Source organism: Pholis gunnellus (genome assembly GCF_910591455.1).
Source record: "Pholis gunnellus genome assembly, chromosome: 3".
Taxonomy (NCBI): domain Eukaryota; kingdom Metazoa; phylum Chordata; class Actinopteri; order Perciformes; family Pholidae; genus Pholis; species Pholis gunnellus.
In genome coordinates, this window is record NC_136529.1 from 14,333,043 (window position 1) to 14,357,569 (window position 24,527).

Consider the following 24,527-nt stretch of genomic DNA (forward strand, 5'->3'; position numbering starts at 1 on the left):
TTGGTGAATTGAAGTAAATGGGGCCTAGTTTTACATCAGCAAAACTATGTCAACACATCAGTTTACAAACTGTAGCGTTAGCGGGCTCGCACCTAACAGGGTGGTAACTCCGTCAGTAATCCGACCAACCTTAGTGTGTTTTAGTGTCCCACAGAGGTGTCACAAAAATACCTTCGGCCTTTTATCTCACCCCGTAGCTGAATCGTTAGTTTCGGAATTGTTGTATTTCCGAGATACTTGTACGGCTACGCCCTAGGCGCTCTCAGTAGGATGTAACCCTAACGTCCATGTAGATCGTCTATACTTTACTATTGCCTATTTTAAGTTTCTCACCATTTTTGACTAACACTGCCAAGTCTTCACCCAGGGAACTTACCTTAAGTTATCACATTACATACATTTTGCAGAAGCATTTGTCCAAAGCTACTGACAATATGTGCATTCAAGCTTGATAGGAAGAAGTGCCGTTGTTATCACTCTGTCCTCAGCTCCGAACCAAGAGATGCAATACTACAAACATACAATATATAACAAAACAAGAAGCAACAAAGAGAGAGACCCACACTCAAAAAGAAAACAAAACGATCCCTTTCTATATGTACTGTGTACATCCTGTTTTTCCTATTATTAATAATTTTGGGTTTATCTGCTTAGTTTATTTTATTTGGTCACTGAGATTTCTGCCTTTCTGTTCACTGACTAAATGTCTAAATGAACTTCCTTGTGTCTTTGTATACTGTACTTGTACTGTCATTTTCCTGTTGTTATGTACAAGTGTGACATCATGAGTTTGTGTCGGCACAGTGTCTTGCACTGGATCCAGTCCCTGGCTTTTATAATACACTCAGAAATACATTAATACACCTTTCCATGGAGCCATGTTGAGATACACAAGTTGTGACACTTTGTTAGATGTGACATTAGAACACAAAGTGCCTCTAAGTCATCCCCTTAATGGAAGAGGTCAGACTGATTTCAGTTAATGGACCACATGAATAAAGCTGGCGGCCTCATCAACTCTTAGCTCTCCTCTCCGTGCGGCTTTTGGCTTTGGTTCGGCTGATGGTGGAGACCACCGTCATTATCCTGGACTTGAATTTAAACTAATGAGACACAGATTGGATAAACTGCATGAAAACGGCACATGAGCACTGCCAATGACAGCCCCTCGTCCCTGTCACTTTAAGAGTCACAAAACCAGTTCTGTTGTTCCTGTCCAGCTAGTGATAGGGCCCATTTCATTTCTCTGTCATGCTAATTTATTAGTGGTGTTTGATTAATTAAGTGTTCTTGTCTTTTTTTGCCATCTTTACCCACTTTTTTCTGTCCCTTTCCTCTTTCTACTTTCTGTTTCATGCCCACCTGTCTCTCTGTTCACCGTCCGCCATTGATCATTTTCCACTTCGGTCTCGAACCTCCTTTTTCTTCTCCTTTCTCAAATCCGATTCTGTTTTTTAAATCTCTTCTCTATCACCTATGCAACTCCTCCTCTTTTCCATTGTGCCCCCCTGAAACCAGCCCCCCTCCCTCCGCCCCTCGCACCACCCCTCGTCCCGGTGGCAGAGCTCCCCCTGACCCGCTCCCTTCTGTGTCCGCTGCCCCCCAGCAGATAGGGGGCATGGTGTGGGATTTCCTGGGAAAGTGAGTGCTCTGCCCTGGCACTTCAGCTTGTCTGCGTGGTTAAAGTCTCTGACTGCGACTGCTTGCATCTGGTTTCACCTGTGTGCCTGGGTCTGCCTGCTGTCTAAAGGATTATCATACCTTAGTCTGCACTGCCGTACCCGCACACATGATTCAAAGATCCCTGGATTCATGTTTGCTTTTATTTCTGTAGCATGTGTTTGTTCAGTGGAATGTGTATGTGCTGTGAATGGTTGTTGATCAGTCTGTGTGAGAGAGTTCATGCTGCATGTTTATGTTTTCAAACTGAATGTGGGAACCAGCATTAAAAGCCATCTATGTCTGCACTTCTGATAGAATGGGGAATTATGTCAACAAAGATGTAGTTGTATGACAAATCCCATTATAGCAAATTAAAGCACCACATCATAGAGTATTAATAATTGCACAAATGTGGCACAAATGCTTTATGTCTTAATAATGAAAGTTAATAAAGTTTAAGGTTTGTACCTGAGCCAGCTCACAAGTACAAAACTAATTTTGCAATATATGTCCAGGTGTTTATATATTCTGTGGTGTTCATTTTGATTCCCCTCAACAGCAGACATTATTTCACCCTGGGGTTCCTTTTGTGGCCTGTTTCTGTTATGATGCATGGTAAAGTCGCACAATAAAACCAATCACACCAAGGATTCAGCGAAATAGCAGTTTACACTGTCAATTTTCACAGTTGTGACTGAAAGACCCTATCAAAATGTGCAGTTGTATATACATATTTAATACTGTAAATACCGCTCTAGATACTGCAATAGAAGCAGTTTTCTTGGTGTGATTTTCCCAGCTGCACATATGCACACTAAAACACTTGCAGACACACACTTTTGTATGTGTTTTTGTGGTGTTGGCTGTTTGTTGCAGCTTGAAGTTTCTGTCCTTAAAGCTGAGTCGTCCTCCTGCCATGAGCACACTTCCCCTACTCATTCCATCCACCCATCTGCCCACCTCTCCCTACGTTACCCTCGCCCTCTGTAATTCTCACCCTCTTATCCTTCCAGTAACATCACCTGACGGCCCCTCTTTCTTCTAGTGGTTTTTCCCAGTGCCCACCTTCCTGCTCTCCCTCCTAACCTGCCCCATCCCTAGCTTGCTCTACCAGATACTAAAGAGAAATGATCCGCCAAGTGGCCTGCATGAATAAGAGCTGCTGTGCTCCAGGTCTACACGCGCTCTGTGAGTGAGGTGCTGTAGTAGGTAGGATCTGGACTGTACGTTGATCTTGAAGTGTGTCATACCAGTCGGGTCTCTTTTTGTTTTAACAATCCTGCATCCATAACTAATTCTCTCACGAGCTCACTCCTTCTCTCGGTCAAAGCAGTGTTGGCTTCCCCTCCTTTTGCTCGGCACACAGACCTGTCCTCTTCCCTTCTTCGTTTGCCCTGCTGACTTTTGCCTGTCTGACTGCATGTCTGCCACTCCCAGGCTTGGCAGCAGATGCACATGGGTCTATATTTTCAGAGAAGGTGCATCCTGCATTCGCTGTGTCAGGCTGCACAGCAGCGGCTGTCACAGGTGCCTCTGTGATCTCCCATGTTGTTTGACAATGAACACACTGTGATCTCCTCTGGGTCCTCTGTATTGTTTTCTTTTCTGTGGATGATTCTTTATGTTCTGGTTCTAATGTCTCTTTTTTTTTTTTACTTTTTCCTTCGTGTGCTCTCGTTTGCTGCTTCCAATGTCTCCTCCACTTGTCCCGTCATCCCCTTCTCTTCTATCTCTTCCTCTCCCCATCTGCAGTCTAGCTCCCAGGTAAGTAATGCCCCTCCCTCCCCATCCCGCTCCTTCTCTACTCCTCTCTGGTGCTTAAACCTGTGAGTCATCTCAGCAATGTCATGTTACCATGAAGCTATCAATTCATCTGTGATGCTCATGTCTTTTTGCTGTCCTGGTGATCTCATGATTGGTACCATTTTGAAACAAAATTCATTCAAAATGCACCTGACATGATTGTCCATTACGCTGTACTTGTTCCTTTTGTTTGATTCATGTTATTTGTTGTGATTTATGAGAATATATTTTACCCTCCTCACACATAAACTTACTACTTATGTAACACTATTGCCTCAAGTATGTATTTTGCATTTCTTAAGAGAAAAAGGCGACAGCAACTACAGAATGGAATTCAGAAGAAAGATTGGCATGAAAATGCTGCATTTTTGTGGTTTTACAGACAAGGAGGCAAAGACCTGACAAAGAAGGGTCCAAACATCAAACTGGGACCACAAGGGGACAAGAAAGGCTTAGGACAAGACCCTCGTAAAGACGGCTCCATGGACAGTGGCCACCACTTAAAGGTGCAGGTTTACTTCTGAGAAATACACTCAGTTGCCAGTTTATTATAACCTTCATGAAGGTAGGATTTATTGTAGGACTGTGTTAGACTGCATTAGTTTTAGCTGAGCTGTATTTATTAGTGATATATCGTGATATATCCATCTAATGCAGTTGGAGGAGCTGATGAACACACTGGAAAGGACGAGGCAGGAGCTGGATTCCACCAAGCAGCGTCTCTCCTCCACACAGCAGTCGCTGCAGGAAAGAGACGGCCACCTCACCAACATGAGACAGGAGCGCAGGAAACAGCTGGAGGAGATACTGGAGATGAAGTTAGTGTTATCGTTTGATGTCAGCCTCACAAAGAGAGCCCATTATTTCACTTCTCTTGGTGTGTTTCTGGCAAAGGCATGGATTCATTTCTTGTCTGGAAACAGAAATTCTCCCTACACTATCTAGAAAATGTTTTGAATGTATTTGAGGTGAGGAACATGGGCATGCAGTTCACCATAATACCTATAGATTAAAGTCACATCAGCGTTTACACTCCCAAAACTGCTTGTCAATACATTACCTCAGTGATCAGGCTTATTTAATTTCATATTTTTACAGACTTAAATAGAAATGTGCTTTTTGACACTAATTTACTTGAGTCTTGTCATCACTGTGGCCAACAAGTAGTCCCGTACGTAAACGCAACACACACACAAAAAAAACTCAGTCTTTATGCTAAGCTAAGCTAACTGGCTGTAACTTTGCATTAAACGGACCGACATTAGCACAATATTATTCTTCTCATCTAACTCTAAGCGAGAAAAAAAGTAAGTGTATAAATGTCTAACTGCTCTACTCCTTTGAATCTCAGAGCGAGAGGTGAGCGCGACAAATGTAGTCTGAGAAGTGAGGCTAATTACAAAGCAATCAGATCTCTCTGTGACTTGACTTGTCATCCATTGATCATCATCTGACTCCTGAATCTGGAGTTTTATTTGCACCTAAACAGCAATTGACATGTATGCAGTTACATTGAATTGATAGTTTTTTGGGTTGAAAGAGTGTAATGGGATGTCTCACTAATACACCGTATCTTTAATGTGCTTTCTATTTTATACACTATAGGTGCTGATGCATAATGTTTTTGTTCTACAGGCAACAAGCTCTGCTGGCAGCCATCAGTGAGAAAGACGCAAATATTGCACTGCTGGAACTGTCTGCGTCCAACAAAAAGAAGACCCAGGAGGAGGTGCTGTCCCTCAAGAGGGAGCGGGACAAACTGATGCACCAGCTCAAACAACACGTTAGTACTGCAGCACCATGTCAAGGAAAATGATGTCTGCGCTGTAGCTGGTTGCCAAGGCAACATTGATAAAAAATGAAAAAAATGTAGCTGCACAAGGCAACGAGACATTTTTTTCCATTTCCTCTACAGGGGGCGGTGCACACGCATGGCCACTGATCCTCTTTGCTAGTTCAGTTTTTCCCCAAATGTGACTGTTTTATCAGAGCTGGGGCAGGTCCGGTCTCCAGTCATTTCACGCAGGTCCATGTTAGGTTAAAAGTTCTCATTTGCACATTGCAAGTCATTCGCCACTCTTTCCTGGACATTGACATGACATTTACTTGAGCTCTGATAGTTTCCTATCAAAGCTCTGTTCATTGGCATAGCTGCGGTCAAATGCATTCAGTGCATAGGCCTAATAATGTAATATTTAAGGTGTGTTTACCGGGTCCAAACTTGAGTCTTAAATGTTTTTGCTTTCAAGCCTCAAGTCATGTCAGGTCTTCAAGGAGTCAAGTCTCAAGTAAGTAAAGTCTCGCAGCAGTCAAGATTTGAGAAATGACTTGGACTTGAGTCTAATTCTAAATCAAACTCTCAGCTCTATAGCTCTAGTTTGATTTATCCACCAGGAATTCAGGCAGCGACAATATGGCCTCCTTGTGTCTGTAAAGTTTCCTTGATAAATAAAAAATGGTGATTTTTAGACCTCCATTAAACATGACTCACATGTGTATCTGCCTTTATAAATAATTTAAACTCAACATGAAATTAAATAACTTTTAAGTAAGAAACAGAGATGTAGTTACACATATGATTCTCATAAATCCTAACGATGTTTACATACATTAATGGAAGTAAATTGCATTAGTAAAAATAAATAGTGGTTAAACGTAGACACTGGACTCGACCGCTTTTAACTTTGTTGCCAAGAGTTTGATGAGAATATTGTCCATATGGTAAATATTATACTATTAATAACAACCTACCTTTAAACTACAACTTGTGTTTTTTTAACTATTTCATTTTTGTACCGGTAAAACATGTGAGTTAGTGAGCTTCTGAGGTGCAGGGAGGTGGATCTTGTTACCTTTGGACGGACTACACCTGGCTGTTTCCTATTGTTTTCAGTCTTTATGCTAAGCTAAGCTAATCGGCTGCTGACTGTAGCTTCGTATTTAGTGAATAGTTGGGGGTATGGTGTCAATCTTCCTATTAAACTCAGCAAGACAGTTTCTCAGCATATTTCCCAAAATAACTTTTCTTTTTGTTGTGTATTTTCGAAACTAAGTCACTTTAAAAATAACTATAGAGGTGAAAATTCATCAGTTGAAGTTGGAGAAAGAAAAGAAACATATAAGCCTCAGTGTTGGTTGCATGGTTATTGCACTGGATTGTATTACATTCTAAGGTGTTCCTGTTTTTATGTCAATCCACATATACTCAAAATACATGCTTTGTCCAGTCATGAACTCATTTGATGTTCATTGTGAGGGAATAATGTTCTTTTTTTTTTTTTTAACAGCTGCTGATCATCATGCACTAACCAGTTTTCTCTTTCTACAGACACAAAGCAGAATGAAGCTGATCGCCGACAACTACGAAGATGAGCAATATCATCCACATGGTCCTCACCACCCTCCGACTCAGCCCCCGCACGCTCAGCCTCAGCCCCAGCCCCAGCCCCAGCCACAGTACCCCCACGCTCCCCATACTCCTCACCCTCCCCACGCTCCCCACACTCCTCACCCTCCTCACGCTCCCCACACTCCTCACCCTCCTCACGCTCCTCACGCTCCCCACGCCCCTCACGCCCAGCAGACTCCATATCCACACACCATACATCCGCAACACCCACAGCACCCGCAGCACCCACAGGCCCCCCAACAGCACCCGCAGCAGCCACAACCCCAGTACACTCACCCACCTCATCCAGCGCACCCTCAGCAGCACCCTCAGCCACACCCTCAGCAGCACCCTCAGCACCCCCAACCACCTCCCCAGCATCAACAGCACCCACGCACCCCGCAGCCCCAACACCCTCACCAACAGCACCCACAGCATCCTCCACAGCACCCACAAGGACACCCTCCTCCGCAGCACCCTCACCCTCAGCACCCACACGGCACTCCACAACAAGGACCCCACCCCCAGCATCCACATCCCCAGCACCCTCAGCACCCTCAACACCCTCAGCATCCTCAACACCCTCAACACCCGCACCACGCCCAGCATCCACGTCACCCATCGCCCCATCATCGTGGCGGGCCGGCCCGAGGACCCCCACATGCTGGTCACCGTCCTGCTCCGGACCAGGTTAGATGTCATTTGTGTAATTATTTTTTAAAATTGCCATTAAAGTACAGCCCTGAAAAATCGTTGCCAAAAGCAGAACTTCAACTACTTAGCACATTAATAGATTCTCTGATGCTTACTTTGACTTGAAAACGTTCAAAATGCTTATTTTTACATCACACCGCCTGCTGTCTTTTGATCAGCATTTACTCCAGTTTCTGTCTACTTTCTTCCCTTCACGCATATCGCTGATGTTGTCCTGTCACACTGACATTAGCAGGATGACGACGAGGGCATTTGGGCATAATCTTTGCTGTGACAACCAAAGCTCTAATATTGTTTTGAGGGGTGAGATATGTTTAACATTTTCCCACTTTATGATTGTCAGTGTCCTGTGTCTGCTATATTTCATAGCAAGAGAAACCGCTGTGTGACGTCTGTATTTTAGTGTTTTGTTATTTCTCACATTCAGATGATTCAGTCACTACTGGAGGAGCACAGCCATGCCATGATGTTGAAACACTACCCGACCAAACATGTATTACTTCCACTCAATAAACGCTCAGCAATGGTACCTTTGTTCATTTTCCGGGGGAAGAGGAGGGGGCGCTCAGGTGTGCAGGTCATGCGGGGAGACTGACAGCTTTGCAGGTAATTTCAAACATTTCATAATATATAATGGCACACAAAATTATATTATTTATTGAAAATACATTTCCAAACATTTCTGCTCAAGGTTACCTGGAACCTCTTCTTTGTGTGAACAAGAGCAGACGTCATCTACTTCCTCAGCACAGGATCTCAGATACGGAACTGAATTGGAAGGAAAGAGACAGATGTTGATGGGAAGACAGATGTGCTGTGTGTCACATCCCTTCAGGCCAACAGTGCCCTCTTGAACCTCCCAGCAGAGATCTCATGGCTGTCTGCGAGCCCAGTATTGGTTCCTCACCCATCTTCCTATGGTTGACTCAAGATCATGGTTGTCTCGCTGTCTGTTTCCCCTGCCTGACTGACTCCTCTGGCTCCGGTTGGCTCCCCCACCTGACTCTTTCATGGTTTCTTGATCCTCACTGCCCTGCTGATCCACCTGGTGACATCTGACCCCTCTACCTGGCTATCATGACCCTCATGACTCTTTTGTAGTTGTAATCATCTGATCGTGTTGATGAGCTATTTCACTCTTTGTGGCACACAGTGACTTCTTTTTTTACCTTTACACCTGCCCAACACACCGATCAGCATTTCTAAAAGAGATATAGTGTCCCACACACCAGACTTGAGTTATTTTAGTTATCTTTTTTGTTGTTGTTATTTCTTGTGAGCCGACTAATAGTCCGCCTCGAGCCTTGCCTGCAGCATTGGTGGTTTCCTCTGCTGCACGAGCTTTTGGACTTTTTCTAGCCTCAAGGCTGTGGGTGCCATCCATCTTCCTCTTCATGTTACCTGGTTTTAATCAGAAGTAGTCAAAAAAAGCAATCTATGCAGATGTCAGTGTAGAGTGAATGCATACTCAAATTTATCAATCAAAGTGTAATTAACCATCCAATCAGAGCGGCCAAGAGAGCGGTCAGAAACTACTCATCAGTCAGATTATTTTTAAGTTTCTGAGACTATGCACCTCCTCCGTGTTGCAGGAATTTTCACTAATGGTGCTTCTGCTGGTGCTCAAACTAAATGGTGTCTGAAGACCTGGTCAAGAGCATCTTTTAGTCCTTTTACAGTAGAGGGACTTGATCCCACAATGGGCTTCACAAACAACTGTAAAAAGACTGCTTTGTACATACGATTTGACCTTTGGGGCTTTGTGAGCAACAATCACTTCAAGACCCACAGGGAGGAGATCTCCCTCTATGAATACTGCTACTATAATTACATTATAGACTATGAAGTGGAGGATGTTCTATAGATGTTTTCCCTGCTGGTCTTTTTGTACCATTGACAGCTACAGTATGCTCCTGCTCCCCTCTCCCTTGTAATTTCCCTCTTCAGGCAGTAGTCTGTGTGGCCTCCCCAAACATAGTGACTTGTTTTCTCCTTCTCAACAAGGAGGCCTGTGCCTCGTGAAAAAACTGTACACATATATGATAGATATGCATATATTATACATATAGAGAGAAATCTATAGTGTGTCTATACGTGGTCAGAAAATCGTTTCAAACTGACAAGATAATATATGTTTTTTTCTTCATGGTTATTTTTATAACTGGCTGGAGGTCAGAGCGATGTCTTATTAAGAGTGTTGAGTGGTGTGATTTTCCTCTGATTTGTACATGAGTAAACCCCTCAGCAGCAAGTAACATTCCCTGTCTGAAAACACAGGACAGCCCAAAAATAAAAAAAGAAGAGCTTTAGAGCAGTTTATGTGAAATAGACAAGTATATCCAAATCTATCTAGAAGTCTAGTAAACATGACATTGTTACATTCCTTTCTTCAATGTGAAAACATTTAGTTGAACACCGCTTATGGTGACAACTTTGAACAATGAAAAAGAAAAAAAGACTGAATTTTGCAGCTCACATAAGTAGCAATGAGATTATGTCTGCTGCCCTCAGCAGTCAGAAACGTGCACTTGTGAGTGAGGACTATCACATTTAACATCCAAGTGGAGGTTTGAGTGACTCTGTCGAGATGCATTTCTTTCACGTGTTTGTCGTCGTTGTCGTCTTGTAAACAGAAGTGGTGACATACGTGACTGTGACAGCTGAGTAAGTAGAAAAACCAACACACATTGTTGCAGTGTAGTGGAACATTAAATTAGACTGTTTCAAGACAATCCCCTACTTCCTCTCCCTCCCCTCATGGTGCCTGTGTGTTTCACTTATATGGCCAAGTGTTGAGTGTTGTATATAAATGTCTTCCCATCTGCCCATCCTCCACAAACCGAGGTGACCCATGCATCACCTGTTGTGTCCGCTTCACATATGAACCTTTACAGCTCCTGTCACTGACCAAGAATCAACAGATTGTGTGAAACCTTTGTGTTTGTGTTTACAAATGTTAAGAGAAAAGTCCTGATTTGGATTTTTTTTTTTTAAAGGGAAGACAATGCAAGCAGACAGAGGAGCACAAATCCTCTCACTTTACCATCAGGGGGGCGGAGTACGAATCCTCCATTTTCAGGTCCTTATCTGCTGAATACTTGAAGTAGGGGGTTCTCCTACCATGAAATACCATTTATAATTTACATGGTAGAAAAACATGAAACATTTCATTTGTGCCCATGCATGCTGAATTTTACATAATGTGCCAACTGAAAGCGATGATGTAAGGATAATCTCCTGTTCTCTATGCAGAGCGATTTCTCAACTGTTGTGTCAAAAAAAAGGTTTGAAGACACAGAGGCTTAGAGGCTGGGGCTGGTTTCCTAGGCTTAGACGAAGGACTAATCCTGGTTATGAATGGTGGAGTCAAGAAGTCGAGTGTGCATCTGTGCCTAGAAGCAGCCGTATAGAAAGACTTGAGTTGAAAGGCCCGTAGGTTCACCAGTAATTCTCAAAGGCCTTCGAGAAGAAAGCATGAAAAGCCTAACACATACTTTCACTTTATTGTTGTATACAAGTTGTTTTTTCTTTTATGTTGCTGAACCTTTGGATCAAACAAATCACTGTGACCAATGCCAGAAACATTTTTGTTTTGACAGAACAAATATTGTTTACTTTTTTATTCATTTTTGTATTTAAGTTAACTCTATTCTTTTCTATTGTTTCAGTTTACCGAATATGCCAGTTTGAGACTGTACTATTTGTATATGTCAATGTTTTAAGCTGTACAGTAAAGACCTAGGAACAAGTTAAATGTGAGTGTCCAGCATGCTGAATGATTACTTGTGTGAACGTGAGCTAATCTCCCATGAAGCATCATTCCTCATTCATTACTTGCATCTGCATCGTGCATTGTGACGGTGTGATGTTGTGTTTGAGAGTGACGTGTGTCTCACTTACTGTGTCCCCTTAGTAGACAGCCTGTGCAGTTTTGTGAGGGTGCAGCATGTTTTTGGGGTTGCTTGTGTAAATGTATTCAGAAAAGAGAGAGATGTGCGTGTGTGCATAGCTGCGTTTATGGGTGTGGGTGTCTGTGTGATTGTGTGCGTGTTATGAATGCAAAAGAGAAAAATCTATTTAAAAAAAACTTTATCAGAGGAAGTCCCTAGAGTAAAAAAAAAAAAGTGAGACTGAGTCAAAGTTTTGAATGAAGCATGGATACTCTGTGATGTTTTCTGTTTTTTAAACCTAGGAGGCTGTCCTCAGTGACCCAGTTTGCTATTGTATGTGCTGTATCAGAATATTACTATTGAGTGTTGGCCAGCTTGTTTATATCCATCAAATAAAGGTGACTTTCTTTCTGTCTTTGTTTGTGATTTTCTACTCTTAAGTTAAAATCAGTTTAATCTATACGTCAATTCTAATATATTCTAGTACAAATACAATCATGGTATTACACTTAAATGCATGGCATGATACTGTGGAAACAAGCACACTAGTAAGTTCAATAGTGCATTGATTTCATATCGGTTTCTATTTCATAATTATTCATATAGAATAGCAACAATTGAGTTAACTTGGTGAATGATGCTAATAACTATTTCTACCGCCATCATTCAAGTTCAACTATCAAAAGTCCTGGATTTGAACGTTCAGTAGTGCTATTTTATTTAACAGGTGTCAAAAATGTGTCATTAACAACAGAAGCACCCTGGAAAATGATGAAAGAGGAAAGCTGTGTATGTATGTTAACATAGGACAATTATTTGTGTTTTATATTCTTAAGATAAATGTGCACTTCGATAAAAAGGCAATAAAATGTTACTATATACTATGTTCATGTTACAACTTTATATTTAAAGAGTGCACATACAGTCTCAATGATGCAGTATATGAAGTAAATCTAAAACATTGTTTCTGCACACAAATACAAGCAAGCTGTATATTCCTCTTTAATCATGCCACAAATGACAACATTGTATATTGGTGGCTCCAAATGCCAGAACAAGATAGTTGCTTGAAAACAATAAAAAAAAGTACGAGACGATTAAGGCTCATTTTCAACTCAATACAGGAAAATGGTCTTTTTCTTTCCGTTTGGCCAACTTTCAACAGCATCTTGCAGTCTTCATCAGTGATTGGAGTTTGTAAAGACAAAGCAAACGTGATGTAGTAATGAAGACAGTTAAAAACAATTGAAAAGCTCCAGACCAAGCTGGTAACTATAATTAAGCTTTGTCAAACTACTATTTAAAAAGACCATGAATAAACCTTCCCACTCATTTTGCCCGGCTCTGTGATACTACAGAATGACGTTTAAAAGCTGAAGATGACTTCATATCAATAACTTATATCATCTATAATACAAGTAAATGCCTTACCGAGCAGTGGCACATACAATGTTTAAGTCCTTTTTTGCAACACTTTGAAGCTTTAACGTCCCTTTAAGAAGCTGCCTAATAAACGGTCTCCCCTGTCAGAAAGCCAGTACCCTGCCATGGCTGCCACTGCGCCCATGAATACAGATGTGTAGACCAAATCTCCCTTAGCAGCCAGTGTGGCCAGAGCACAAAGCACCACCCCGAAGAGCATCTGCTGCAGCACCTCCACCTCGTCGTCCTGGATATCCTCAAACAGACCTTTCTCCTGAACACCTGCACAAGAGACAAACGTGAGAGGTTGCGGTGAGGTTAGGTTAGTTCACGTGATCGTGCTTGTGATGAGACCCACTATGCTGCTTCTTCACACAGACAGCGTCCTTATGGATGAATCCTTCAGCACAGTCACAGCGGAAAGAGCCCTCCGTGTTGGTGCAAATCTTGTCCAGACCATGACAGGCGAGTACCCTGTCACTACATTCATCTATATCTGAGGAAAACAAAGAGAGACACACGATACAATCTCATCGCAGACTTACTGCAGCTCCTCGGGAGCACACAAAGACACATACTGATAAAATAATACTCTTTTAAGCATTTACCCACACACTTGGACCCTGTCAGTGTGTAACCAGAGGCACATTTCCTGCAGCGTGCTGGTCCGTTACCCATACAGCCCACACAGGCCGGGGAACAGTCTGAGGAGAGAGGGACCATTTTATGAATTCATTTACTAAACAATGTGGGTGAAAAATGACACAAAACAAAATCGGATTAGAAGAAACTGGAAGTATTATTTCATATTTAAGCTCTCCAGTGGAGCAACTTAGTTGGGAACAAGTTAAGACTACTGGGCAGGTTCCACAGTGATCATCAGGGGCAACAATGAAGGACTTGCAGCACTGTATTGTGTCATGCTCAACATTTTATAGATGTGTGTGATTTAATATCTCCTCCTTTCTCATAATATCAAACAAACTAACTAACTTTGTGAGCATTTGCATGAATGTGAAAAGGCTTCACCTACTGTTACAGCAGTTAATGCAGCGATGCTTCAGCTGCATACAGTTCCCTATATGGGTGACTATATGATCTATAAAGGGTGGTGTAGTTTTATGAAGAAAGTAAGTCTGTTCATAGATGGACACACCCATCTCCTTGTCATGTAAACATTAGAAAACCTGGAGAGGTAGTGAAGAAAAAGGGAAATGTTGTCCGGGGAAAGTAGGGCATTGCTAAATGATTCTGTGTGTTAAGACCAAAGTAAAGGAAAACTCAGCAGCTGAAAAATAAAAGAAAGAAAATTGGTGAAAGGTAGAAGTTGTAATTTATTTTATCAAATGTTTGATGTGGTAGCTTTGTTTTTGTTAATACTGCTATAATTATGACTAAAAGTATCATATATTTATATATTTAGATATATTTTTGACTTTTATCACCTTTTGTTAGTTTGGGGCTCCATCTGCCTGTACTAGTGCTGAAACAATAATCAGTCAATGAGTTAATCAATAGAAAAGGAATAGACACAAATTTAAAAAACTGATTAATTAAATGTTCAAGTCATTTATCAGTCAAACAATGTCAATCATTTGCTAGTTTCAGCTTCAAAAGGTGAGGATTTGCTGCCTCTCCCTCTTGGATATCACTCCTAAATCGAATATCTTTATCTGTTGGACTGTTCATTGGCAAAACAAATATTGATTGATTGACTTTTTATGTTTATTTAGTTTTTTTATTTCCTTTTTATTTAATTTCTACATCTAAACGCCTATATGTTGTGTCTTTCACACCGAATCTACACCACTGACCTCGGCACTCAAATGATCCGTCAGTATTGAAGCAGTAGCTGTTTGTGGGACAGATACCCAGCTCGGTGCCACACTCATCAACGTCTAAAACAGATCCAAACACAAATACATTTAGAACGCCTGCTTGTCTTATTACTTACATGTATGGGATAATAAGCTCGGTATACAGTACCTACACAGGTGTTAGTATGGAGTATCCATCCCGCTCTGCATTCCTCACACTGGTCGTTTTTTGGGCCTGAACACTTGCTGCAGGTATCTGGACAGCTGTGCACCTGAACAGCCAACAGACAACACAGGCAAGCAGCCTGCAGCAGGTTCCTGTGAAGCATCCTTTCTCCCATCTGTCCCATCAGGTCAACGAGATAAAGTTGTTTATCTCATTCAGAATATCACACCCAGGTTTGTTAAACGATGCGTGCAAGCTGGGATCATAATAATTGGGAACAGATTGCTGGCAAAATGAAGTATGTGAGGGATAACAAAAAAAAATGCTTCACCTTTGGGACAATCCAAAAATATAGTTCAGTTTATATCCCATCACCTCTGAATAAGAAGTTGCTGATTATTTTGTGTCAAACTGACTAATAGGGAGAACAGTTTCTGAAATTGGTCCAGTAGCAGCATTTTATGTCCCACATCTGTCTTTCAAATGTTTTATTTCCCTTGATGTATAAACTTTTTTCTTTTTGTCATTTTCAATAAAAAGTTTGTATTCATCGGTTGAATTATTGTAATTACAGTTTCAATGTAAGTGCAAAATGCATGCGTTCTGTAAAAGGAAGTTTTCTGTTCAACACTTTGAGCTACATAGTCTGTATGAAATGTGCTGCATAAAGAAAGATTATTATTTATCATTATTATTAATGAGAGAGCGCGCGCAACAGTCTTGTTCTGCTCTCGCGAGGTAACGTGTGTTGCCGGAAGAGAACTGTGGAAACGCGAGGAATGAGTGTACAGAAAGTGTAGCGTAGTGTTATCTAAAATATTTTATAAGTCATGACTGAATAGTCTGATGATTTCGACCACATGGACGAGGTCTGGAATTTGATAGCCGCCCGTACTAGGAGGGTGAACCGGCCGCTGCGAGTCCGTGGAGCTGGGGAGTGAGACTGGTGGTGTTCCTGTGGGTGCTGTGACGCTTCGAGAGCCACAGAGGAAGACAGATGTAAAGAGTTGGACTTGTTGCTGCCTAATATTCAGTTTTCAAAACGAGACTTGAGCGGGATACACGTTAAAAAACAGACGGGATCAAAGGAAGAGTCAGGTAAGCCGTTTTGTTTCTCTGTACGGTTATTTCCATAATGTTGTCAAACACTTATTGTGAGAACCTGAGCCTGTCAGGAGTCAAAAACAATTCACCTTCACTGACTGTAACGGGACATTGACGCTGTGCAATTTCAAAACATGTGTCACTTACAAAAACATGAGAAAACAGGGTTCAGGTTAAAAAATACCAAAGTTTTCCCTTTTTTCCAGGTACTTTACTTTATACTTCTGATTTACTTCATGACAGATACATAATATTGTACTTTTTAGTCATCGTGTACCTGTCCATGATAGTGACTTCAGATTCAATATACATACATCTGTTCACAAATATGATGCATAGATCAAACTACCACAGAATACAGTTACAGTTGGCTCCACCTCAACCAGCTGCTCACGTGCTCAATATATTACTCTGGGATTGGTCCTCACCATTCGCAGTACTTTTTGCTAATACTACTTCTACACATTTACATGTAGAACACACCAAGCATTTAATTGTACCTCAAAACAAACAAGAGACGTGAGTTCAGAGTTTTCTTTACCTCTTCTAAGTGCTTCGACTGAGTCTGAACTGTGTCGTCTTTTAAGTTTAAAAGCTGTGAGCGCAGCCGACATGCGCTTCTCAAACTTCACAACTACTCTGTGGTTGATAACAGAATATACACCAAACATCCCAGGCGGGCGGAGCATGCAGCACCCTCAACGCACCGCCCCTCCGGGATGTCTGGACGCCATTAAACGAGCACTTCCCCGTGTCCTTTATATGACACTAGAGTGCACCAATAAGATCCACCGCCCTTCACTGAGAGACGGCCAATCACAATCCGAGATCCGCCATGCACATAAATAAGCACATTTATTTATAGACAAGTGTTGGCAGACATACAGTTGGCTACATGGACACATTGAGTCTGTAAGATTTTAAGTTAAACATATAGAAGCTTAAAGGACAAGCCTGGACATATTCTATATTGGTCTTAAGGTCAACAAATCATATGTAAAAACCCAGATAAATAAATTACTTTATCCTAAAAACAAGTAAAGTCTGTGTAGCCAAAGCCTGATAGAATGTGCCATAGACCAGGGTTATTGTCCAAAAAACATTAAAATATTGTCACACCTTCATAACAATGAACATTTGTTTTTCTCTGTGATAGTTGGGACATGCTGGATGACCGTGTATTGTTGCTGTCCTGATAGCCCAGAATTCAGCTGATTGAGACAAAGCCTGACAACCACATAAAGAAATATTTACTTGGAGAATCAAATTAAATGGGGGGGAAAAAATCCTCTTTAATTATAGAAGAAAGCATCTTTAATAATAAGGAATGGTGTATAAAGGGGGTTTCAATAAATAAACCAATAAACAAAACAAAGTCTGTGGGCATAAATGTATCTTTAGGCAAAATATTCACTCAAACCAGGTTTCCAAATGATCAAAATTAGAAAAGTTCTAAGACCAGAATGTATGGTTATTAAATCTGCTGAAATGAGGTCTGCAAGTCAAGGAAAGGTCAAAATGCACTGGCTGTGAAATCCCCCTCCTCTCTTAAACCCTAAAGAAAGGGCGTTGTCACATCCTGATTGGCCACTAGAGGAAATGCACCAAGCTGCTCTCAACTGTTAATCAGGAGCCAGTCCTCACTATCTGCACAACAGGTGATCTGAATAACCCTCCAATCATTGTGACCGGCCGCTACAATGATGTATGTACCAATGAATGAGGCTTTTACAGTATGTGTAAATAGAATAAACATTAAGGTAAATTGTTAAGTTATACTGTATATGATGAACATAAAGGTGATTATTTGTGTGTATAAATGTAAACATTACGCACATTATTTAAGTTATAGAAAGGAGTACGACCATACAAGTATATCCTTCTTCGTTGCTTTATATTTTTACAGATATTTTTTTTGCTTGTTCCTGTTAATTATGTATTACTTGTTTGAAATAGCCTATCCTAAAATCTATTTAAAACATTTGAGTCAGTCCCACAAACTCCGTACTGCTTGCTTAGATGTTCACTAGCATATGAAATCCACAGCTAAAAACCATCCCAAACAAATACACTACTTCCTCCTCTTGAAGTAACAGACATAAGAACTGCAGTGGAGTTGGTCAGAAAATCATTTTAACATTTTGGTAAAAGTAATGGGGCTGAAAACTCCAGACAGGGAAGTGAAGTCAGAAAGAAGCCTATTGAGAGATGAACGTATTATACAGCCGGCCTTTAATAGTGTCTTAGTGCTCCCAGTAGACCACACAACACTAAAAATCTGTGCACTATATATACACTGTGCAATACGACAATTATTCTGTCTGTATATATAATATTTTAGTTATTATTGTTTTTTTACTTATTTATAATACTTGTGTTTTTACTATGTCTCTTGTTTGCACTATATGCTGCTGTAATCCTGTAAGTGTCCCCGCTGTGGGACAAATAAAAAATTATCTTATCTTATGTTTATGTTATCCACAATTTGGATGAACTTGTCCTTCATGTACAGAGCAGCAACAATGACTGGGTGCTTCAAACGCTTTGTCATAAAGTTTCCTCAACTTCAGCACATTTACCGTAGGATGCCTTCTTCTGGTCTGGTCTCTCTTTAGTCTTTGCTCTCCATCCATCTGAGGCACTCCATTTCCACCCTGTCCATGTCCGTCTACCTGATCCCCTCCCAGTCCTTCCCACAGTGAGCTCAAACAAGAGAGCCTGGGTATGAGAGGGAAGCTGGAACAAGGGCAGCCCTTGCAGAAGCTCTGGTAGACTCCTGTCACTGCTTGGATGGGAGTCAAGTGTCACCAGAAGAAAACGTTCTCCAGCTCTGCCTTGCTGCTTGTCCGCTTGGATGACGCTCAAGGAGGCCGTGAAGACATCAGAGTAAGGGGAACATATCTGAGGGAGGCCCTTGTCGTCCTCCTTTGTCTTGATAACCTCTGTGTTCCGATGGGTCCATTCCTCTGCTCTCTCTAAGGCTTTGCGGGTCAAGACGAGCACAACTCGGCCGTCCCGGCTGTTCAGCTCCAGCAGCTGGGAGTGCAGCCACGGCATAGGCCCCAGAATGCACTGCTCCTTCCTGCTCCACTGGTCCACAGACACACTGAAGCCCTGGTTACAGAGCTGGAATCCGAGTCCACATACTGACTCCGAAACACGGTTATCCTCATCTGGGGGGCTCAGCAACACCACATGACCCTTTCTGCCAACTTTAAAAAGGAAAAACAAGGGGACGGATGTCTGATAGTTGTTCCATCATGATTTACTTCATTACAAGTAGTGGTATGACAAGAAAGTACTCACTCTTTACAAATCCGCCATGACGGCAGCTCCACACCCATTCTATAAAAATCAGAAAATGAACGAGTAAATCTTAGCAGAAATACACTACAGGGATATTTATAATTTCAGTGCCACAAATACTTGATAAAAGATGTGCATCAGTAGGCTAGTGCAGACTTTATGAACAATTCACAGATCTAGCAAACAAGATTTGATGTTTGATGCAAATGAAATGAGCCTTTTTGGGAAATGCCTGGGGAGATTTGGTTCAAGTTGGACAATGCATATTTCATCATGGGTCGGTTAGAAATTCCAGAGCAGAGAGTCTATGTAGCATACAGTCTGTTCTTACATATTCAACACTCTAAATGCAAAAAGAAAGAAATGAATAAAACTCACTCTTGACGAAGTCATGAAGGAGATAAAATGCAAGCACAGTCAAGCAAACCAACAGCATGACGCCAACAACCAGGAGACTCCAGCGCCACCTGCCAGCTGCAAGTAGTACAAAACAAACTCCTGTTTTATAAAAAGCTCAAGAAACAGATGCTGTATTTTAGCAAAATATGTCCCAACCAGCACCAGTTTGTGTATTATAAACTGTGTTGGACTCACTGTTTTTAACACAGAATGGACCCAGCTCATCTCCCATTCCCTTGACTTTCACCTGCCCAAATGGATAAACATTAATGAGTTATTCAGGATCAGTAACTAAGTAAATATAGGGCTCATAGAAGGATGTTTGCAAATACTTTACCTTCACACATGGTGGATACTGAAGATTGATTTCTTCAAACACCCCTGTTGTCTCCTGACGAGGACACAATTATACATCTTGGTCATTTAAAACTTGTGCTGTGTAGCCAGGCATCATTCAAACCAACAGAACTTTACTTTAGATGCTAGCAGAGATCCCAAAGTTTCCAATGATTTTTCAAATATGGGGAAATGTGTGTAACATTTTGCAAAATACTTCTAAAATATTTCCATTTCATTTAACGGTGCAGCAATAAAAAACAGGCAGTGTAAACATGAGACAAGCTGATACAGAATATATAATGTGACCCTGTCAAACAGGCTGGAATAAGATGATTCTTCCAAATGTAAAGCACCGTGGAAATAAAAGGGATTGTTTGAAGGCTGAGAATAAGGGGTTCAAGGTTCAGTATTACAGTTTCTTACCCACTGTCCCTTGCTGTTTTGTCTCCAAGTGCTGTTTGCCAGCTGTTGTCTGAAGCCCTTCATCTCCCTGCAGGTGTTTTCTTTGTGGCAGGGCCACACCTCCCCCTCCAGCCTGCAGGGGGCAGACAGGTTCCACCACAGCATTGTGTGGTAGTTGCCCATTTGACCCTCTCTCACAGACACTGACACATTGTGCCATATGTTCTTTTGGAGGGAATCTGGAGTGGACACGTAGGAAACATCAGCATACTAAAGGTAAACTGCCCAAACTTCACCCTGTAAACTCAGACAGAAAGTAAGTGAACTAAAAGAAGAGATTTCACACCTGTGTTAACGAAGGGGCAGTTTCGAGAGCGCCTCTGCTCGTCCTCATTCCATACCTAAAACACACACACACACACACACACATCATACAGGTCAGCATAGACACAGCACTGCTGATGTGGTGGCCATAAGTAATCGTGATGTTTACGTGATGGTACCTGGAGACACATGCAGGGGGTCACAGAATACAGTGGGATGGGCGTCCTGTTCCATCTCTAGAAACATTTAACACATCATGGCTTTAACGAGAGCGACTGAACATTTACTCAGGTAATACTTAACTTTACTTCATTTTATGCCACTTTAAAATACTACTGAATTTCAGACAGAAAATACATTCTATTGATTCATCTTTTCAAGCAACAATGCAAAACATTCAATGTTCTTTTTGTTGTATATGATAGTGAACTGAATGTGTTTCGGACTGCTGATTGGACAAATCAAACAATTAGAATAAGTCAACTTGTGCTTTTGGAAATTTTGACGGACATTTTCTACGACTGTTTGACATTTTATCAACAAAATGATCAACTGATAAACTAATCAGCAGATTAATTGCGGTCCTGCTAATCACTCTGCAAACATTTTAAATACAAAACACGATCGTCTTGTAAAAATATGATGCATTGAAACATTAAACTACCTGACAGTATATAAAGCAGTTAGAATCCTGCTTCTATATCAAAGCAAAAGTAATAATAATGCAATTAGTACATATTAACATGTAAAGTGACCATTCTGCAAAAACCTTTTACACTTCAAGTACATTTTACTGATAATACCTGCTGTACTTAGACACCTTAACTGACATTTTTTTATATTGTTGTATTGCCACTTTCTACTTGAGCAAAGGATTTGAATACTTTGTTTACCTCTGCAAACAAAACAAATAAAACAATGACAACAAAAGCAAAAAAACACAAATGCCAAACTGTAACTGCCACCAAAATTCGGCTCCGATATACAACACTGACCTGACATCTTCCATTCTGCTCGTACTGGACGCACACAGAGGGGAGGCTTTTATTCCTGCCAGCAAACTGCAGCTCCACCTGATTCAACTCCTGCTTAATTACACAGCTGAGTTTGGGCACTGAAAGGAAGGAAAGAAGAAAAAAAACGGTTCATTTCCCCGAAGACAAATGCAAAAACAAAACGGCACAAGGAAAGCAAACACCTGTGTAGTGTGGGGATTATTTACCACGGCACTGTTCCACACGTTCTTGCTGTTCCATGGAGCACACTGCAGAGAGATTATACAGTATGTGTCACTACTAATAACCAGTTATGAGTTCTTTGGTGCTTTGTAGTTAAAAGACCAAACTTTACCTTCATCTAGAGAAGGAACGACAACTTCTCGACTTAGTTTAGAAGAATAAACAGTCACATGACTGCTGAAGGAAACCCCAGCTGGCTCATTGATCACCACGGAAAACTATAGAAGTCACACAAACACACACACACACACACACAGTTTATAAGACTGGAGGTGAGCATACAGTACATCCCTATTGACATTACAGACTTTATGTTCCAGCACAGGGAGTTTACAGTACCTTTGCCCAGTGTGTCTGATTAAGAGTGGCACGATTAACCGTAAACTCCACCTTCTTGCACGAGGGCATGGCAGATGCTGCACTGTAACACAGTGTCACAGACGCTGTTGCAACACAGAAAAGGTGGGGCTTCAGTAGTGGAAAATTAGGAGCAGCACCTGAAACTCACTTCCAAACCCACGCTTAAAGAGCATACCAGGTTTTCCTTTCACGTTTAAAGCCATTAACTATGAACAGAGAATACTTAACACATCGTACATTTGTGCGTGTATTGTAATAGCAATTGTTTTTTCAAAACACACCATCAGGTTTTAATGTAACTTATTCACTGGATTCTAATCGATCACATTAAACATTCTAGCCAGTTAGTTTGTCATGGGTTAATAAAGGGCTTCATGTAGCCTTAGTTTATACCTTTTCTCACTGTCTCCTCGCTATAATCCTCTTCATCGTGCCCAGAGGGGCCTTCCTCCTCCATGTCGTTATCTGGATTGAAGTTGATCTCTGCGTCTATCACCAGACATAATGCACACGGCGCCCCGTCCCTGCAGCAGAGCTTGAAACGTGGAGTCAGGTTTTGGACACCCACACCGTTATTCTCTGGTACAATAAGAGGCATCTCATCCTTTATGGTGCAATCAGAAAGACCCTAAAAGGAGGCAAAATGAAATTTGGCAAATGAGAAAGACACGCGTTTAACGTGTGGCATCACATTGTAACTGAATGTTATCTGGATGGTAAATATTGACTGTTCAGAGGACTGTATTGTGATTAATGTACATACAACACCTATTTATCTACAGCCAAGCTGGCAGATGGTTTTATCCCTGTGTTGATTTGAGTTAATGTTTAAGAATAAGACACTTTATCAGAGAAAGGGGAAATTAAAATATCCGAGCTGGCCGCACCAGAACTAAAAGGAAATTAAAAGTGTGATCTGTCAACAAAGCTGTATGGACTATACTGCAGCAGAGGAAATATCTGCGTCAATGTATCCTAGCAGTGCACCCCCCCCCCCCCAGTACCTGCAAGCAAGTGACTTCATGGCTGTCATATCCAGAAATCTCCAAGCCACAGGCTGCCATGCGTAGAGTGAGTAAAACACACCAAAGGGACCATCCAGGAAGAAACATTTTGCCTCCAAAATGATTTGAGTCCTAAAGCATTTTTCTCCAAACGTCTTTCTCCAGGAGCGACATGACAGCCTTGTTAAACAAGTCCAGGGTCTTCTTCCTCGTCACGGCTTTTGGCTGGAGAATAACTCGAGATTATCCTGGTTGAAACTGCACATTGGCAGAGAAGACAGTAACTCGAGACAAACTGTTAGAGCTGTGGTTGATGGGTTTCACCTTTGTTTATGTGCTGGGGAAGAAGAGACATGCATTCATGCAGGTACAGGCTGTTGTTTCTTCATAAGTTTCCTATGAATGAAAAGGAAAACACGCCTCAACAGTTGTACACAACACATTTTTCTTTTTGATACAAACTGACTCCAACAGTTTTGTGGTGTACAACTAATTCGATTACTCAAGTTCACAAATCCTCAGACATAATCCCTTTTCTAAAACACCTTCAAGCACTAAACAAGCAAACAGTGCTATGACTTAAGATCAGACAGGAGTATATTGATGTAACATCAGACATTAAATAAAATGACACAAGTAATCTCATTGAAACCTCATGTAGGTTACTTACCGTGATTAGTAATCTACTGTAAATCAATTTCTCTCCTCAGAGCAGCTACACCTTGTCAGTTGCCTAGAAGTGTTGAAATTGAACCACACAACACGTCACTGTGCTGACTCAGGAGACGTCCCTCCCTCTCCCCCGTGTCTCTCTCTCTCTCTCTCTCTCTCTCTCTCTCTCTCCCCTGTGTCTCCCTCTCTCTTTCTCTCTCTCTCTCCCTCTCCCCTGTGTGTCTCTCTCTCTCTCTCTCTCCCCTGTGTCTCCCTCTCCCCCGTGTCTCTCTCTCTCTCTCTCTCTCCCGCTCTCCCCTGTCTATCTCTCTCTCTCTCTCTCTCCCCCTCTCCCCCTGTCTATCTCTCTCTCTGTCTCTCTATCTCTATCTCTATCTCTCTCTCTGTCTCTCTCTCTCTCTCTCCCCCTCTCCCCTGTCTCTCTCTCTCTCTCCCCCTCTCCCCCTGTCTCTCTCTCTCTCTCTCTCTCTCCCCCTCTCCCCCTGTCTATCTCTCTCTCTCTCTCTCTCCCCCTCTC

General features: G+C 41.6%; 3 protein-coding genes across 5 annotated transcripts in view; 1 reads left to right on the forward strand and 2 right to left on the reverse strand.

The window, feature by feature from the left end:
* Positions 1 to 7,829, forward strand: part of erc2 (ELKS/RAB6-interacting/CAST family member 2) — a gene marked incomplete at both ends in the record, with an annotated part of 29,347 nt that extends 21,518 nt beyond the window's left edge. Inside the window, 7 exons of the mRNA XM_079184995.1 lie at positions 1,519 to 1,641; positions 3,415 to 3,426; positions 3,848 to 3,971; positions 4,123 to 4,283; positions 5,101 to 5,248; positions 6,794 to 7,543; positions 7,803 to 7,829. Coding sequence (XP_079041121.1) covers positions 1,519 to 1,641; positions 3,415 to 3,426; positions 3,848 to 3,971; positions 4,123 to 4,283; positions 5,101 to 5,248; positions 6,794 to 7,543; positions 7,803 to 7,829 — 1,345 coding nt within the window. The remainder of the gene's footprint in view (positions 1 to 1,518; positions 1,642 to 3,414; positions 3,427 to 3,847; positions 3,972 to 4,122; positions 4,284 to 5,100; positions 5,249 to 6,793; positions 7,544 to 7,802) is intronic.
* Positions 7,830 to 12,414: 4,585 nt separating this feature from the next.
* Positions 12,415 to 16,581, reverse strand: creld1a (cysteine-rich with EGF-like domains 1a). The gene is made up of 6 exons (XM_079185064.1): positions 16,508 to 16,581; positions 14,866 to 15,037; positions 14,694 to 14,777; positions 13,488 to 13,583; positions 13,238 to 13,375; positions 12,415 to 13,161 (listed from the first exon to the last, which is right to left on the reverse strand). The coding sequence occupies exons 2-6, from the start codon at positions 15,035 to 15,037 to the stop codon at positions 12,941 to 12,943; spliced, it is 711 nt and encodes a 236-aa protein (XP_079041190.1). The 5' UTR covers positions 16,508 to 16,581; the 3' UTR covers positions 12,415 to 12,940.
* On the reverse strand, positions 16,058 to 24,141 carry il17rc (interleukin 17 receptor C). Of its 3 annotated transcripts, XM_079185038.1 has the most exons (16): positions 24,009 to 24,141; positions 23,663 to 23,734; positions 23,339 to 23,563; positions 22,728 to 22,962; positions 22,314 to 22,417; positions 22,087 to 22,192; positions 21,959 to 22,000; positions 21,732 to 21,850; positions 20,916 to 20,972; positions 20,759 to 20,813; positions 20,434 to 20,651; positions 20,009 to 20,062; positions 19,867 to 19,918; positions 19,651 to 19,746; positions 19,273 to 19,311; positions 16,058 to 19,178 (listed from the first exon to the last, which is right to left on the reverse strand). In XM_079185038.1, the coding sequence occupies exons 3-16, from the start codon at positions 23,444 to 23,446 to the stop codon at positions 18,514 to 18,516; spliced, it is 1,950 nt and encodes a 649-aa protein (XP_079041164.1). In that variant the 5' UTR covers positions 23,447 to 23,563; positions 23,663 to 23,734; positions 24,009 to 24,141; the 3' UTR covers positions 16,058 to 18,513. The 3 variants fall into 3 exon arrangements, with proteins under 3 accessions (XP_079041164.1, XP_079041163.1, XP_079041165.1); XM_079185037.1 differs by having other exon boundaries at positions 23,339 to 23,734; XM_079185039.1 differs by having other exon boundaries at positions 23,339 to 23,675; positions 24,009 to 24,066.
* Between the last annotated feature and the right edge of the window lie 386 nt (positions 24,142 to 24,527).